Source organism: Rhinoderma darwinii, chromosome 3 (genome assembly GCF_050947455.1).
Source record: "Rhinoderma darwinii isolate aRhiDar2 chromosome 3, aRhiDar2.hap1, whole genome shotgun sequence".
In the NCBI taxonomy this organism is placed as follows: Eukaryota; Metazoa; Chordata; class Amphibia; order Anura; family Rhinodermatidae; genus Rhinoderma; species Rhinoderma darwinii.
The window spans coordinates 428,825,859-428,844,934 of record NC_134689.1 but is presented as its reverse complement, the minus strand read 5'-3'; the positions used below and the strand labels follow the sequence as shown (position 1 = coordinate 428,844,934).

The window sequence follows — 19,076 nt, the reverse complement described above, 5'->3', positions numbered from 1 at the left end:
AATATTTGGAGTTCTGTATATCGCTGTAAGCTCAAATTATTCCCTATAGACACTGCACGCCCTTTCTACGCAAATCCAAGTAAATGGCACTCTGTTTCCCCACATTAATATCTCAAACGGGACTAGACAGGGTTGTCCCTTGTCTCCCATTCTCTGTGTCCTAACATTTGAGAGGCTGATCCAACTTATTCATAAATACCCCCAAATTCAGGGCATTTAGATTAGACACCAGATACACTACGCTGCCGCTTTAGTAGATGATCTCCTTATAATTACGTCAAACGATGGTGTATTTCTTCCTACACTTTCCACTATATTTGATCACTTCCAAGAAATGTCCAACTTTAAAATTAATCCAACTAAGTCAACAGTGTTTAATTTTATTTGCCCAGTGAAAATGATTCTAGAGACTGCAGTAAAATTCCAATTTAAATAGTCTACGAGATGGATAATATAACTGGGCTTACAGACCTCCTCTTCACCAGATTCTTGGCTTTCTCAAAACTACTGTATGAGCCCTTGCTGGCCCAAATAGATAAAATCCTGACATCTCTGAAAATTCCATTTGTATCTTGGATAGGAAGAAGTAAATTACTTAAAATGTTGGATGTTCCCCCAAAAAATCTTACCTGATGCAAACCATGTGTTACGAGCAACCGGTCTATCACTACACGACCGTCATCTCCTGCCTATTAAGGAGTAAATGCTGCACCGCTAATTCATTAATGAAGGTCAGGTGATCACATCAAGGTCAGTCACTGGGGATCATTTAGAGACAAACAACCTGATTGGTCTGCCTCTCTTCAAGTTGTTCTGGCCTCAGCATTGCAGCTTCCAACTTTGTGCGAACAGTTTGGGGTTCGGCCCTTTTCTGTTTCAGTATGACTGCGCCCCAGTGCACAAGGTCCATAAAGACATGGTTGGGGGAGTTTGGTGTGGGAGAACTTGACTGGCCCGCAAAGAGCCCTGGCCTCAACCCAAAATGTGAGTATGCCCCCCAAATTCCTTGTGAGGGCTCAGAACTCTGCTGTGAGTCCACCCCATCAATGGTGCATCAGTGTTTTTATTTTTAACCACACAGTGTGTGTATAGTGCCTATGTATATAGGAGATGTATGCTAATTTGTTTTTAACCGATTCAGGACCATTTGAGCAACCCTTAGTTAAACAGCTATAACTTTTTTATTTGTTGGCTAGCGACGTGATTTTTGCAATGTTTTTTTATGATCATTGCAGATTTCTTTATCATTTTTATACAGATAATTTTTGTTTTTTTTTATCAATTTTAGGCTTATCACTTAAAAATAATAGGGAAAAATATGCTTTCTTACATCATACCTAATTTGTTATTGTTATAATATAGTGTTACTCTACAAAAAAAAAAAATTTTTATTTGTGATCGTACATTTTGCAATGATACACCTCTATTTTAGGGCAATTGTGTCAGGGCTATCGTTACGACAATGATTGGCGGGGGAAGCATTTTTGGGGGTTTATTTTATGTATATTTTTTATTGTTTATGAGTACAGAGATGACAAAAGTGGTGAAAACTGCTCCTGTCTCCTTTCCAGGGTCCCAGACAGTGTTTGACTGCCGGGCACTCAACATTCAGCCAATCGCTCAGGCAGCAAGCTTAAACCTGTGCCGTATTTATATAGGGTGCAGTTTCTGATTAAACCAATGAAATATAACTTCAACTTTATACCGTATGTATAAATATATATATGACCCTATCGTAAACACTTATTTTTAAATGTTCCACCGGCCTCTGTAAAAACTAAGGTGGATGGGTCTATACTATGTACTAATTTACTAATTACAGTTAATTGTGAGAATATATTACAATATATATATACTGTATATATATATATACACACACACACACAATGTAGATTTGCATATACAGTGAAGAAAATAAGTATTTGATCCCTTGCTGATTTTGTAAGTTTGCCCACTGTCAAAGACATGAACAGTCTAGAATTTTTAGGCTAGGTTAATTTTACCAGTGAGAGATAGATTATATAAAAAAAGAAAAAACAGAAAATCACATAGTCAAAATTATATATATTTATTTGCATTGTGCACAGAGAAATAAGTATTTGATCCTCTACCAACCATTAAGAGTTCAGCCTCCTCCAGACCAGTTACACGCTCCAAATCAACTTGGTGCCTGCATTATAGACAGCTCTTACATGGTCACCTGTATAAAAGACTCCTGTCCACAGACTCAATTAATCAGTCTGACTCTAACCTCTACAACATGGGCAAGACCAAAGAGCTTTCTAAGGATGTCAGGACAAGATCATAGACCTGCACAAGGCTGGAATGGGCTACAAAACCATAAGTAAGACGCTGGGTGAGAAGGAGACAACTGTTGGTGCAATAGTAAGAAAATGGAAGACATACAAAATGACTGTCAATCGACATCGATCTGGGGCTCCATGCAAAATCTCACCTCGTGGGGTATCCTTGATCCTGAGGAAGGTGAGAGCTCAGCCGAAAACTACACGGGGGGAACTTGTTAATGATCTCAAGGCAGCTGGGACCACAGTCACCAAGAAAACCATTGGTAACACATTACGCCGTAATGGATTAAAATCCTGCAGTGCCCGCAAGGTCCCCCTGCTCAAGAAGGCACATGTACAGGCCCGTCTGAAGTTTGCAAATGAACATCTGGATGATTCTGAGAGTGATTGGGAGAAGGTGCTGTGGTCAGATGAGACTAAAATTGAGCCCTTTGGCATTAACTCAACTCGACGTGTTTGGAGGAAGAGAAATGCTGCCTATGACCCAAAGAACACCATCCCCACTGTCAACCATGGAGGTGGAAACATTATGTTTTGGGGGTGTTTCTCTGCTAAGGGCACAGGACTACTTCACCGCTTCAATGGGAGAATGGATGGAGAAATGTACCATCAAATCCTGAGTGACAACCTCCTTCCCTCCACCAGGACATTAAAAATGGCTCGTGGCTGGGTCTTCCAGCACGACAATGACCCGAAACATACAGCCAAGGCAACAAAGGAGTGGCTCAAAAAGAAGCACATTAAGGTCATGGAGTGGCCTAGCCAGTCTCCAGACCTTAATCCCATCGAAATCTGTTGGAGGGAGCTGAAGATCCGAGTTGCCAAGCGACAGCCTCGAAATCTTAATGATTTACAGATGATCTGCAAAGAGGAGTGGGCCAAAATTCCATCTAACATGTGTGCAAACCTCATCATCAACTACAAAAAAAGTCTGATCGCTGTGCTTGCCAACAAGGGTTTTGCCACCAAGTATTAAGTCTCGTTTGCGAAAGGGATCAAATACTTATTTCTCTGTGCACAATGCAAATAAATATATATAATTTTGACAATGTGATTTTCAGTTTTTTTTTAAATATAATCTATCTCTCACTGGTAAAATTAACCTAGCCTAAAAATTCTAGACTGTTCATGTCTTTGACAGTGGGAAAACTTTTTTTCACAGTAATAAAGCTGCTGTAACAGTCAGTCTCCTTCCCTCTCCTCAGATAATATCGCTGTGACAGGAGAGTGAAGGGGCTGAAAGTTCAGCAGCTGGTCAGAAGTTTGTTTACAAACAAACTTCTCTGTGCTCATCATAATTGGATAAATCATGATGATCACATGGCTGCAAAGTGGACCGATTGGTTCAGTTATCACTGGGGATGTCCGGCAGCATGAGGGGGGTGAGAGGAGAGCTGGCTGCGGGAAATCGCGTCTCTCCATACTTTACTATCGGATCATCATGATTGGTTAAATCATGATGATCTCATAGCTGATAACGGAACACATTGGTTTCATTATCATAGGAGAGGTCCTGAGGATGCCGGCAGCAGTGGGGAGCTGTTCCTGGGAGCGTGCACGGAGGCATGCGTCAGGAACAGAAGGGTGACTTAAATTAACGTGGCTACAGCATAAGGCATATGCTGCAGCGACGTTAAAAGGCAGAACAGCGGTTAATAGAGGCAATGGATATCCGCCTTAACTCCATACCTTAAATATACATTAGTGTGGTTTTAAGGACCAGGACCACCCGTCATGCTTTATTATTATTATTATAATTATAATTATTATTATTATTATTACTATTATTATTACTATTATTATTATTATTATTATTATTATTCTTAGTTTTATTATATAAGTTATGTTAAGATATATTATAACATTTACTGTATGTCTAGAACATTAATTTGGACCGGTCCAGCTCTTAAAAATTAAAGAAAAATAAACGTTTTTGTTATTTTTGTTAATTGTAGCATAACTACTATTTGTTGTACTTGTAGGAGAATAATCTGACGTTGGTCAGTGAGTTTTTCCTCTTAGGATTCCAAGTCAGCCATGGTATAAGAATTTCACTGTTCTGCCTTTTCTTTATGGTTTATTGTGGGACAATATATGGAAATCTCCTGATCATCATTCTGGTGTCCATCAGCAAGAACCTCCACACTCCAATGTATTTCTTCATCTCACAACTGTCCATCAGTGACATCTCTGTAACCACAGATATTGTCCCCACAATGCTCGACATTCTACTGAATAACGGGGGGACCATCACTTTTATTATCTGTTTTACTCAGTTTTATTTTTTCAGCGCCTCTGAAGCATTTGAATGTCTTCTTCTCGCAGTGATGTCCTATGACAGATATGTGGCCATCTGTAACCCCCTCCGTTACACTTCTATCATGACCAGTGGACATTGTGTGATATTGACCGTCATCTGCTGGTTGCTTGGATTTTTCTTTAGTTTGATTTACATCATTACAACAACAAGGCTATTTTTTTGTGGACCAAATATCATTGACCATTTCTTCTGTGACATTGTCCCATTACTGGAACTTGCCTGTTCTGATAACTTCATTGTTCACTTGGAAATGTATGTAGTCGGCATTCCAGTTGTCTTTATTCCGACCACAATCATTGTAATGTCTTATACTTACATCATTCTAGCAATCTTAAGGATTCCGTCCAGCATTGGTAGACAGAAAGCTTTCTCCACCTGTAGCTCCCACCTCATTGTGGTCTCCATATTCTACTGGACTATGTTCAGTGTTTATGTTTTCCCAACTAAAGGACAAACAGTCACCATCAGTAAGATCCTATCCCTGCTCTACACTGTGATTACTCCTTTAATCAACCCCATTATATACAGTCTGAGAAATAAAGACATCTTGAAAGCTGTGCAGGAAACACGTCATAAGTTCGATCTGGTGAATTGGGAGTTATAGTATATACATCCATGAGTGTCTACCTGAAGTTACTACAGACATCAGCTTAGTTATAGTCATCTACTTTATCTTGTAAGGCTCTAATATATATTGTATAGGTCTAAGACATGAGTAGTACAGAAATGATTTATATCCTAATGAACAGAATTAAAAAGGTGTTTGTATATATTAAATGTGTTATATGTTCGTAGAATGTCATGTATATTTAAAATCCGTGCAAACCGATTGGTCATAACATTAAAATCGCCTGCCTAATATTGTGTAGGTTGCACTGAGACCCCCACCAATCACTCAAACAAAGTGGTAGAAGCGCTCTTGTGAGTACTTAGCCGCATCGTGTCTGTTCGACTTTTTTCCGGAAATCAATGTTTTAGAGTACGGGCTCAATAGAAATTCTGGAAAAAGCGGAACAGAAAAAATCGGCTGAGCGCTCACACGAGTGCTTCTGCCGCTTTGAGCGATTAGTGGGGGTCTCAGTGCTCGGACCCCCCACCAATCAAAACTTCTGACAAATCACTATGACATATCAGAAGTTTGTCAAACGTTTAGTTACACTTTAAGTCTTATAAGATGCAATGTGGGGGCTCCATGAATCAGACTTGTTTTCCAGCACATTCCACAGATACTCGATTGGTTTGAAATCTGTGGAATTGGAGGCCAAGTGAACACCTTGATACCTTTATCATGTTCCTCTAACCGTTCCTGAACAATTTTTGCATTGTGACAGGGGGCATTATCCTGCCATTAGAAAATACCATTGCCCTGAAGGGGTGTACTTGGTCTGTAACAATGTTTACGTAGGTGGTACATGTCCAACTAAAATCCACAAAGGAAAATGAAATGTCATGTGAAATGCAGAGAAATAAAGTAAATTTGCCATTAAATGCCACCTGGAATATTAATTAATAGTATACTTAACTGTAGCAACCAGTGTCAGTCAGCTGTGGTCAACCACAGATGCGTTGATGGCCCAGATGGCACTTTACACACACTGTGTGGTTAAAAATTAAAACACTGATGCATTACTGATGTGGCACACTCACAGCAGTGTTCTGAGCCTTCACATGGAATTTGGGGGGAATACTCACATTTTGTGGTGACCGCCCCAAAATGTCAAAATTGCACTGTGGGTGCTATGTAAGCACTATGGCTTTACAGTGAGGGGGTAGAGAAAGTACATTGATGTTTGATGGTTACAGGATGAAAGTTCTGAAGCACTGAAACCGGCAGTTCCATTAGTAACTGCCAGGTTCACTCATGGATCTCAGGCGATTGACATAGAGCTTACAGTACAATTGCACATAAAGGTACTTACTGGTGAGGTACTCACAGCAGTGTTCTGAGCCCTTGCAGGAAACTTGCACTCTGGGTGCTATATGTGCCCAGGGGCTTTAAATATCTTTCTCATGTGATTATACCATGTCAAATCTGTTTTCAGATGGATCTGTGAAAAAACACTGAAATCGATACTGCACTTATTTTATATTCATCGGTGGATTTTCATGAAAAACTGGTCATTCAGTGTTGACTTGCCTGATGAAGACGCCAGTCCGGCGTTGAAACGCGTAGCATCTGTGCTATGACTACTCAATAAATTATTTTAATATTTAAATATATCCAAGCAGCGCCTTTTTAATCCCGTTTTTATCCCTACTAAGCACTACTTTTGGCAACTCCTCCGGGTGTTTGCGTTTGGGATTGGCAGCAGCTTTCCACCGTATTGCATATACCCACCAGTATTTTGCAACCACAAGGTGAGCATTTATCATAATTTTGCTCTTGCATATGACAAATTGATTTGCACGATTTGGCACCGTGTCCTTTTTACTCTGTTTTAGTAAGCCCTGTTATGGGATACACTCAAAGAAGTGTTACAAACCCTCATATGAGACTAGGGGGGGGACTGACTCACATTTTGCGGTCACTACCGCAGCATAAAAGGAAATGCACTCTGGGTGCTATATGTGCCATGGGGCTTTATATAGCTTTCTTGTGTGATAATACGGTGTCAAATCTGTTTTCAGATGGATCTTTGAAAAAACACTGTGCAATCGATACTGCACTTATCTTACATTCATCGGCGGTGTTTCACAAAAAAAACGTCTAAATGTGCGTAAAAACAGGCGTTGCTGATGAGGCTTCTGTGGGCCAAGCACGCATCATAGAACCTTGAATTTTTTTAGGATATGTCAGAGTGTCAAGGGCTACATGTGTAATAAATATAAGGTCCTCTTTAAGTTAGTGGAAAGGTTAAAAGTACAGTAGATGTTTAAGGTGGAAGACCTTATGCCTAATGACGGAGCCTATATGATGTCATGCAGATATGAGTCCCTACAGTTACCTACTAGGAGGCCTTAGCCACTCCATTTGCATTGTATGGCATCAGTGTATGACATCATATTCCAGAAGCATTGTTCTTAGGGGAGAATACCTTTATAAAATAGCACCCAATGGTGCCTGACAGTTTTTTTTCCCGTATTCTGTGTATGTTCAAAAATTTTCTTGAGAGAAAATTGGAGACATACAGAGGTACAGTGTGGCTCCATACATTACTTGGCTGCTGAACTACAGTTCTGTACAATTCAGAACTACTCAGTCAACTATTATTGAATTATTAAGCTTCCTTACTATGTATACCTGTAGTCATTATGCCGACCATCATAATCATTATCTCTTATGGTAAAATTGCATCTGTCATCTTAAGGATTCCACCCGGTATAGGTAGGCAGAAAGCCTTCTCCACCTGTAGCTCCCACCTCACTGTGGTCTCCATATTTTACTGCTCTCTGTTCACTGCTTATGTCACTGCTTATGGGCATTGCTAGAAGCATCCCAGCCTCTAACAAGCATTTTAGGGTTCAAGTGGCGAAAAAATTCCAAGCGCGCTAGAGTGGGTTTTAGAGTTTATTTTACCTTTTGAGACCGAAACTTTTGTATGGACGGACGTGGTCCGTTATGGACTTTCGCCATCACCACCAGTGGTGAAAAGTCAAAAATGAAATCTTCAGGGAAGTTTCTGACTCCGGAAGTTTACCACTAAAGGTCTAAGCAAGAAATTTGTACAGTTTTGTGGCGGTGGCATGCACGGTTTACGTTCAACAAAAACTTTCGAAGCGCATAGTAGAAAATTTTAACAGAGTCGAAAACTAAACCGTGACCCGATTGACCCGAGCTAGGTGTCCATTCGTTCACCTTGCAAAGCCAAACAATACGACGCCTGACTCGGTCGTCTTTTCTAAAAGGGGACTCCTCTCTTGTCCCATAAACATGGTGGAATTTCCTTTCTTAGAGCTTAACCCGTTAGTGACCGGCCCATAGTGTTTCTACGTCGGTCACTAACGGGCCTTATTCCGATGCCATAGACTTTTTACGTCGCGACATCGGAATAAGTAAACAGAGCAGGGAGCTGTCAAATCTCCCTGCTCTCAGCTGCCAGAGGTAGCTGAGGGCTGGGGGCGTCCCTGCTCTGCCGGGTGAGATCGATATAAGTATCGATCTCACCTGTTTAACCCCTCAGATGCGGTGCACAATAGTGTGCACTGCATCTGAGTGGTTTTGGAGAGAGGGAGGGAGCTCCCTCTCATCCAACTGACACCCGGCGATAAGATGGCCGAGTGTTTGTTTCTCTGATGGCAGCCGGGGGCCTAATAAAGGCCCCCAGGTCTGCCTGTGGTGTATCCCTGCTAGGTCATGCCGCTGGCATGACCTAGCAGATGCCTGTCCGTTTTACACGGACAGGCATAATACACTGCAATACAGAAGTATTGCAGTGTATTATAAATGTGATCGGACCATCGCATAGTGAAGTCCCCTAGTGGGACTAGTAAAAAAGTGGAAAAAAAAATGAAAAACCCACTTTTCCCCCTTACAAACTGTTTTATTATTAACAAACAATATAAAGTAAAAAAGTTACACATATTATGTATCACCGCTTCCGTAACGACCCCAACTATAAACTTATTACATCATTTAACCCGCACGGTGATTGTCGTAAAAAATAAAATAATAAAACCTGTAAAAATTGCTGTTTTCTTTGAATCCAGACTTAAATAAAATGTGATAGAAAGTGATCAAAAAGTCGCATCTACTCCAAAATGGTACCAATAAAAACTACAAGTCGTCCCGCAAAAAAAAAGCCCTCCTACAATTGCATCGGCGAAAAAATAAAAACGTTACGGCTCTTCAAATATGGAGACACAAAAACAAATAATTTTGAAAAAAAAGTGTTTTCACTGTGTAAAAGTAGTAAAACATACAAAAACTATACAAATTTGGTATTGTTGCAATCACAACAACCCGCTGAATAAAGTTATTGTGTTATTTATACCACACGGTAAACGGCGTAAATTTATAACGCAAAAAAGTGTGGCAAAATTTCAGATTTTTTTCTATTCCCCCCAAAAAAAAAGTTTATAAAAGTTAATCAATAAATTCTATGTACCCCAAAATGGTGCTATTAAAAAATACAACTTGTCCCACAAAAAAACAAGACCTTATACAGCTATGTCGATGCAAAAATAAAAAAGTTATAGCTCATTGAATGAGACGATGGAAAAACGTAAAAAATGGCTTGGTCATTAACGTCTAAAATAGGCTGGTCATTAAGGGGTTAATATTGATAGATTTACCAAAATGTTTCCATAACCCCTCAATGTGGAGTTACGAGCCCCTGATTTTTTTAGGGTGTAGATAAGAGTGTCAAAGGCTACAAGTATATAAAATGTTATGGCTTTTGGACGATTAGTTTCTCAGATATTGTTTCTTTATTAGATATTGTTTCTTTTTTGTAAACGAGCCTAAAATACAGCCGTCGTGACAAGGTTTTTCTGGGCGAACCGCACAACGCAGGTTCATGAGTTGTGGTAGACATACTCAGGACATGGTGATGCATGAACGTTCCAGGGCTCGGAACTTCACAATAAACAGTTACGGAAATATTTTGCTAAAACCGCTCAAATTTAGCTATAAATGAAGGAACTGCGCCATGTTTCGGGGGCAAGAGAGGGTTCCCCATTTACAGCAAATGACCGAGTCAGGTATCTTATTATTTGTCTGTGTAAATCGAACGAATGGACGCCTAGGTCGATTCCATCAGAGCCGTGGTTTGTTGCTTGTTGTGAAATGCTCTGGGACAGCATTGTGGAAAATGATTATTTATACCCATTTCAGTGAAAAAGGCATAATTTGTATGGCCCGCGCGGGCTACATCTGTCCTGCTGGCCTGAGTTTTTATATGGTAGGTCAGAGCGTCAAAGGCACTACTATTGTTTATGATATCGCTTATTTATTAGAATTAAATTGTAAATTACGCACTCTGTGCGTAAAACAGGAGCAGCTAAAGAGGCTTTTTGGGGGCTAAGAATGCGACGCAGACCCTTGAGATTTTCTGTGGTAGGTCAGAGTGTCAACTGCTACAGGTGTGAGAAGTTTGAGGGCATTGAGGCGATTCGCTTTTAAGACATTATTTTTTCATTAGAACTATATTGTAAACGTGCATAAAAATAGCCGTTGCTCACAAGGCTTTTGTGGGACAAGCGCGCGTCACAGAACCTTGAATTTTTTTAGGATAAGTCAGAGTGTCAAGGGCTACATATGTAACAAATATTAGGTATATTCAACAGCTAGTTTTTAAGATATTAATTTTTTTATAAAAATAAATTGAAGCTGTGTGTAGAAACAGGCGTCACTAACGAGGAGTTTCCTTGCTAACGTCACGAGTCTTGGCGTACATACTCAGGACATGGTGACGTATAATAGTTTCGGGACTCATAACTCCACATTGTGCGGTTACGGAAATAGTTTGGTAAAACTGTCAATATTAAGCTCTAAATAAGGGAATTCCGCCATATTTATGGTGCAAAAGTGGAGTCCCATTTTAGAAAAGACGACCAAGTCAGGTGTCGTATTCTTCGGCTTTGCAAGGCAAACAAATGTACAGCTAGTTCAGGCCCATTAGGTCACAGTTCAGTTTTCGACTCTGTCAAGTTTTCGACTACGCATTTCGAGCATTTTTGTTGGGCATAAACCGAGCATGCCACCGCCACGAAACTGTACATATTTTTTTGTGAGACCTTTAGTGGTAAACTTCCGGAGTCAGAAACGACGCTGGTCGCTTCCCTGAAGATTTCATTTTTGACTTTGCACCACCGGTGAAATACTCGACTTCTCACAGCAGCTAAACTGCTCATTCCACTAAATTCGAAATCTACTGAAGCCCCTTCAATAGCCATGTGGATTTACAACATCGAACAATTCTTCAGATTCAAAGAACTTGCCAGTTAGGAAATAGGCATTCATGAGAAATTTCTTACGATCTAGAAACCTTGAGAGAAATTTCCGCTCTTCAACTCTGAACTCTAAGCTCGGATTGCTTCTCACCCGCCTTAGACAACTGTTGTACCATCTTCTCTCCCCTGTATTATTACTCCTCATCTGACTGATAACTTGCCATATTTACTGATCTGCACTGTCCCTATGGTTCTTAACGTCACATATACGACCTTACTACCTGCCCCATATACCCCCTTTCCCACCTGCCCTATATTTTCCTTATGATTCTCCAATGTGTTTAATATGATGTTTTATGCTTTCTGCTGATAATGTTTTTACACATGTTATATTGTATTGCAGATTACTGGTCTATGTGTCAGAAGGATTTTCACTTTCCATTGTCACATTGTTTTCCCTGCTTTTTCCTTTTTCCATAAATAAAAAGATATTTGATAAGATTATCTCTCAGTAGAATAGAATTACACAGGAGCTCAGGGAATAGTTATCAGTCTCTGTGGACTCATCAGGTATAAGACGTTCTATAAAAGCAGCAATAAAATCACCGGATTTAGATACATTATAAAATGCTGGTTATACTGTCTGGACTCGTCTTCAGTTTTATTACTATATTCATGTGTACATTGCCTTTTTCTAATATTATAAAACTGACTTTACACAATAACTTCACTATTTCAAATAGACACAAATATGGAGATCCTACAAGAAAAGACTGAGGTGAGAATTATTTTTAGATAAATTGTTACTGAAGAAAAATAATTGGATATTTCCATGATATTTCATTGTTCAGTGGGATGAGGGGTTAATAATATTCTTTTATATCAACCATTTATTATATTAATTTTTACATTTAGCTGATTTAAAATTTATAAATAACTTACAAAGATAATTGCAATATTAAATCAAATCTTAATAAAAGACTTTATGAGTTTAGCAGGTAAAACCTTTATAATAGGAGGGGGAGAAAATGAAGGAACTTTTAAAGAAAATATATAATAATAATAATAATAATAATAATAATAAACAAACTGATAAAAAAGGAAATTTGACTAATTAAGTATTTTATTTTAATTTTTTTATCAGTTTAGTGAACATTTCCACTATAGACAATGACTATTTTCCACAATAGATAACTTAATTGTTGTACTATTTATTTTCTCCAGGTAATACTTACAAATAATGTCACCTCAGTTAATCTTTTGGGTTTCCCAAATCTTCAAATCTTTAAAATCCCGTTCTTCTCACTACTGGTTATTATATACTGTGCGACCGTTTCAGGAAACCTTCTTATCATGTCCTTGTATTTAGTGAGTAGAAACCTCCAGTCTCCCATGTACTTCTTCATTACACAGCTATCATTGTGTGACATCCTGCTGACTACTGATATTGTCCCCATCCTGCTTCACACTGTACTGTATGGAGGGAGTACTATGACTCTCATCGGCTGCATCATCCAGTTTTCTGTCTTTGTCACCTCGGAGTGCTCGGAATGTCTTCTACTGTCAGTGATGTCTTATGATCGATATCTGGCCATCTGTAACCCCCTCCGTTATAACTCCATCATGAATCATACGTTTTGTGTGACATCATTAATTGTGATTTGGTTGGTTGGTTTTATGGTGATGTTGATCGATGTAATTTCTGTGTATAATCTGCATTTCTGTGGACCACACATTATTGACCATTTTTACTGCGACTTTGAACCTATATTGCAGCTCTCCTGCTCTGATACATCAATAATTCATAAACAGATTTTTATAATTGGGGTTTTAAATGGATTTTTCCCGTTTATAATAATTGTGACATCCTATGTGTACATTGTCATCACCATCCTGAAGATCCCATCCAATACCGGAAGACATAAAGCCTTCTCCACCTGTAGCTCCCACCTTATTGTGGTTTCTATACTTTATGGGACATTAATCATTGTTTATATGTTTCCAACAAGAGGACAATCCCTGGTCCTGAGTAAGGTCTTGTCTCTGATGTATACTGTGGTGACCCCACTGCTTAATCCTATTATATACACTCTGAGGAACAATGACTTCAAAGAAGCTTTCCATAGACTTAAACTTGTCTAGTTTGGAAGAGAGAAAGGAACTAGATCAACTAAGACCAGGGGCATAGGTAAAGTTTTTTTGGCCTTGATACAAATGTTCACCTTGGGCCCCCTTTAATCCCCATAACAATAAATGTTTAATAATAATAATAAAAAAATGTTGTGAAGCTTGGCCAGGAGTGAGACACTCTGGCCTAGACCACGGGATGATGAAGGATCAGTCTTATAGGTCCCTTGAGCCGGATAATGTGGTTAAGCTATAGGTAGGAGAAGTATATGTTGGTTTTGGAGGACCCATAGGCTTTCAAAACTCTACCACAGAAGGCTGGATCAGCTGGTGACTAGTAACTAGTCTAGTGGCAGCAGTGTTACTTGTGATCTCACCATCGGTAGTCAAGGGGGGAGCTAAGGGGCCAAAATGGCCACATGGTGAGGTGGGCAATGTAATTGCACCACTTTTTTTGTTTTGTTTTTAGATGTAGCAGTTGGTGGGTGCAAAAATTTCCTTCTTCGCACCATCCGATCTATGTCTCTCTCACAGATTTGGAATAAACACTATCATTCCAGGCACTATCAAACTAATGTGGTAGGGGGGGGGGCTGAGGAAGCAGTCACACTCTGGCTCTGCTGCCTGAAGCTCCAAAGTGCCCCTCTTCTCCATAGGAATACACCAGTATTATACATGGCACATGGTAGGTGGGGTCCCTGTGAAATATTTTGTGTTGGGGCCTAGGTGCTACCAGTTATGCCTCACTCTTTCCATTTCATTAACCCTTTTTTCTGCTTTTTTCTGTTCTGTTTTGATTTACTCATTCACTTCATCCTCATTTCCTTGCTCTTATACTATGTCCATGTTATGCTTCTCTGTGTTCTGTGAGCTGAAAGTTATGGCCGCCATCTTTTTAACTTTTTTAAGACTTTTCTTAAACACACAGACAAATTACCTGACTTTTTTAACAGCTTAAATTACTGTTCAGTCAATAGATCTGCCATATGCAGAGACAACTAAAAATATATATATATGGGACTGTAATAAAAAAATTATCATACCTGTATATAACTAGTCACAATATAGTTAATTTCTAGAATAAAGGAAATATGCCCTTTAAAGTGTCTAGAAAAGTTTATTGCATGTTGTCTGGGGCAATATTTAATGGATAGCAGAACTAAAGCTGTGGGGTTATTAGTTGGAGAAACGGAGTGAGACTTTTGACACATTAGGTCCAGACATCAAAGGTGGGCATATGGAAACCTGTTTATCAAAACTGAACATCTCCATCTCCTACAATGAGTGAAATAAAGGGGATTTCTGAGTTTGGCAAAAAATATTTCTATGGTGGTAAATGCTATAAAACAATTCAAGAGCCATTACCACCTGACAAATCCCCCGGTGTTCCAGTGTAGCTGATCTAGTTGTACTTTGTTGACAGCGCTGCAGCAACAACATGCCCGTATACCCACGTGACTGCAGCACTGGCCTCAGGTGTATATGGCATGGGACCAGCATGTCATCTAAACAAAGAGAGATGGGGAGCCCCAGACGGCTATGCTGGAACACCAGGGGATTTGTCAAGTGAGTAATACATCCTTTAATGTTATATGGCATTTCCCACCCTTGGCAAGATTTTTGTCAAACTCAGAAAACACTTTTAAGGGCCGATAAAAAAATTTAATGTTCATGATACTTCCCAACTTTTCACCTCACTGTCCAATCACCAACATCACATTTGTCAAATAAGTTACTGGACGACTCTATAAACCTGATCCCAGGACTCACAATATAAAAGATATGACTGGTACCATACAAATGTTCCCATGTTGGGGGTCAGATCTATATGAGTGTGTATCCATTGTTTCCTTACCCTCAAGCAAACAAGCAGAAGACTCTACAGATTGTAAGCTTTTAGGTTTTTATGTCACTGTTATTTTTTAACAGTTTTGTATGTTTTTATGTCATCTTATTTAGTCGCTTTTTTGTGTTTTGGTCCTTGTATGCTCTGAAGAGTCCCATAGTTTTGTGTGTCAACTTTTTGACTGCCGAAGAGCAGTGTAATGTGAATATTGGGACTTATCACCCATATTCGAGAGGTGGTGGAATAATTGGTGTATCTAGGGGTGTGTGAACTGTGTTGTGGTGTCATTTATGCTCAATTTGCAACCTGAATGGAAGGTGAGTGTAATTTTGAGTAAGTGTAGATAGATTAACCCTTAAAGGGGTTTTCCAATCCTTTTTTTTTTTTTTTAAATCAATGCAATGTTCCTCTATTAATATATTAGTGCACTCTGACTAGCTTTTTCTTGATAATAAATGGTTTTAGTAACATTACTCCCTATTGTTTACCTTGAGAGGTTTGTTTTGCTCAGTAAGTTCATTCCTCTTCTCTTCCTGTGTTTCTCCTCCCTGCATGCACTGCTCTAGTCCCAGCATGCAATGTGCATGCAGCAGTGCACTTGCTCCGCCTACTACACCCAGCTCTACTAACTTCTGCAATCTCAGTCTTCATTTTGGTGCTCTCATTCTATTACTGATAGCACAAGCTGAAATCACTGGATATCTGCGTTTTTAACCTCTTAACGCCGAAGGGCGGATATATCAGTCCTCTGCAGCTGCTAGTTCGCGCAGGAGGAGGGATATATCCGTCCTGTAATCATGCGGGTACTGTCACTGTACCCACGCGATCAGCGGCAGGAACACGGCTGTTATACACAGCCTGGCTCCTGCTGCAACTGCCGGAATCGAAGCGCGCTCCAATTCCGGCAGTTTAACCCATTAAATGCCGCTGTCAATAGTGACAGCGGCATCTAATGTGTTTGACAGAGGGAGGGAGCTCCCTCTGTTTTACACTGACAGGCAATAATGCTTTGGTATACGAAGTATACCAAAGCATTATATATGCGATCGGCACATCGCATAGTGAAGTCCCATGGTGGGACTAAAAAAAAATGTCAATCCGTTAAATAAAGTTGGTGAAAAAACAAAAAAAAAATTACAGTGAAATACTTTTTTAAAGTAAAAGTGTCAAAACAAATCACACATACACATATATGGTATCCCCGCGATCGTAACCACTTGAACAATAACATTAACACATTAATTAAACCGCTGGATGAACGGCGTCCAAAAAAATAACGGCAAAATTCGCTCTTTTCTCCCATTCCCACCATAAAAAATTAAATAAAAATTAATCTAAGTCCTATGTACCCCAAAATAGTACTAATGAAAACTACACATTGTCCCGCAAAAATCAAGCCCACGTACGGCCACATCGACGGAAAAATAAAACCGTTACGGCTCTTGGAATGCGGTGATGCAAAAACAAGTAATTTTTTTCTAAAAGGGTTTTTATTGTGCAAACGTAGAAAAATATATAAAACCTTTACATATTTGGTATCCCCGTAATCGTGCCGAGCCATAGAATAAAGTGAACATGTTATTTACGCTGCATAGTAAACGGCGTAAATTTATAACGTGAAAATCAATGCTGGAATAGCTGCTTATTTTCAATTCTCTCCTAAAATAAAGTTAATAAAAGTTAATCGATATATTATAAGCATCTAAAAATGGTACAATTACAAAATACAACTCGTCCCGCAAAAAACAAGCCCTTATACGGCTATGCCGACGGAATAAAAAAAAAGTTACGACTCTTGGAATGCGACCGTGAAAAAACAAAAAATAATCCTTGGTCATTAACGTGCAAAATGGCCTGGTCATTAAGGGGTTAAACGGTTTGAAGAGGTCTTGTGGTACCAAAACAGTGGAAACCCCCAAAAGGTGACCCCATTTTGGAAACTAGACCCCTTGAGGAATTCATTGTAGTTTTCTTGGGGTGCATGCGGCTTTTTGATCAGTTTTTATTCTATTTTTAGGTGGCGTGGTGACTAAAAAAACAGCAATTCTACTATTGTTTTTTTATTCTATTTTTGTTACAGCGTTCACCGTGCGCTATAAGTGACATATTCACTTTATTCTGCGGGGCGATACGATTAGGGCTCATTTACACGAGCGTGTTATACGTCCGTGCAACGCGCGTCGCAGGGACCTATGTTAGTCTATGGGGCCGTGCAGACAGGTGCGTGATTTTCACGCAGTGTATGTGCGCTCCGTGAAACGCACGACGTCCTATATTTGTGCGCTGTTCGCGCATCACGCACCCATTGAAGTCAATGGGTGGGTGAAAACCACGCATGTCGCACGGAAGCAATTCCGTGGGACGCGCGTGATTCGCGCAACAGCACTGTAAAGGATGAATGAAAACAGAAAAGCACCACGTTCTTTTCTGTTTACAAACATCCAAACGGAGTGTCATAATGATGGCGGCTGCGCGAAAACCAGGCAGCCGCGCCTCATAAAGGGTTCACACACGGAGCTGTTGCCTTTTGCGCACACAAAACGCCGCACTTTTTGCTTGCACAAAATGCACACGCTCATGTAAACCCGGCCTTACGGTGACACCAGATGTTTATAGTTCTTTTGTCTTATGGCGTTTGCACAATAAAATACGTTTTGTAAACAATCATTCACTTTTTGTGTTACCTTATTCTAAGAGCCAGAACTTTATTATTTTTCCATCAATAAAGCCGTGCGAGGACTTATTTTTTGCGTAACGAACTGTAGTTTCCATCAGGACCATTTTTCGGTACATGCGACTTTTTGATCTCTTTTTATTCCATTTTTTGGGAGGTGAAGTGACCAAACAATTGTGATTTTGGTATGGTTTATTATTATTTTATTTTACGGCGTTCACCGTGCGGGATAAATAACAAAATAATTTTGTAGTTCAGGCCGTTACGGACGCGGCGATACCAATTATGTATAGTTTATTTATTTATATATTTTTATTAATAAAAAAGGACTGATAAGGGGAAAAAAGGGGATTTTTTTTAACTTTTATTTTCTTATTTTTACACATCTTTTTTTTTTACTTTATTACTTTGTCCCACAAGGGGACTTGAGGGCAGGAGGCCCTGATCGCTATTCTAATACTCTGCACTACATGCGTAGTGCAGTGTATTAGAACTGTCAGCTATTCACTGACAGCAAGCATAGTGGGTCCTGACTTTGTCAGGACCCATTAGGCTTCCGTCGATGGCATAGCCGGACGCCATTGTTTGGTGTCCGGTTGCCATAGTAACCATCGCCGGCCGCTATCGTGTAGCAGGCCGGCGATGGTAACTTAACCCCTAAAAAGCCGCGATCTCTATTGAACGCGGCTTTTAAGGGGTTAGACAGCGGGGACACAGCGATCGGTCCCCGCTGTAGGAGCTGCGGCAGCTGCTGTACGAGACAGCAGCTGTCACAGCTCCTGCACCTGTCGGGAAGACGGCCGAAACGGCCGTTATTCCCGCAACTTCGTATTCCGTCGGTAATTTATAAGGGGTTATAATTTCACAGAGCATGCGCGGTGGAGTGTGTTAACCACGCATGCTCTGAGATAAAGAAGCACGTGGTACGGTTACGTCATTTGTGACGTAACCGTACAGTGTGAAAGCCGGAAA

At 39.9% G+C, this 19,076-nt stretch overlaps 1 protein-coding gene across 1 annotated transcript; it reads left to right on the top strand.

Moving 5' to 3' along the window:
* The first annotated feature begins 3,679 nt into the window (after positions 1–3,679).
* LOC142750749 (olfactory receptor 5G9-like) lies at positions 3,680–5,230 on the top strand. The gene is made up of 2 exons (XM_075859728.1): positions 3,680–3,688; positions 4,289–5,230. The coding sequence occupies exons 1-2, from the start codon at positions 3,680–3,682 to the stop codon at positions 5,228–5,230; spliced, it is 951 nt and encodes a 316-aa protein (XP_075715843.1).
* The last annotated feature ends 13,846 nt before the right edge of the window (positions 5,231–19,076 follow it).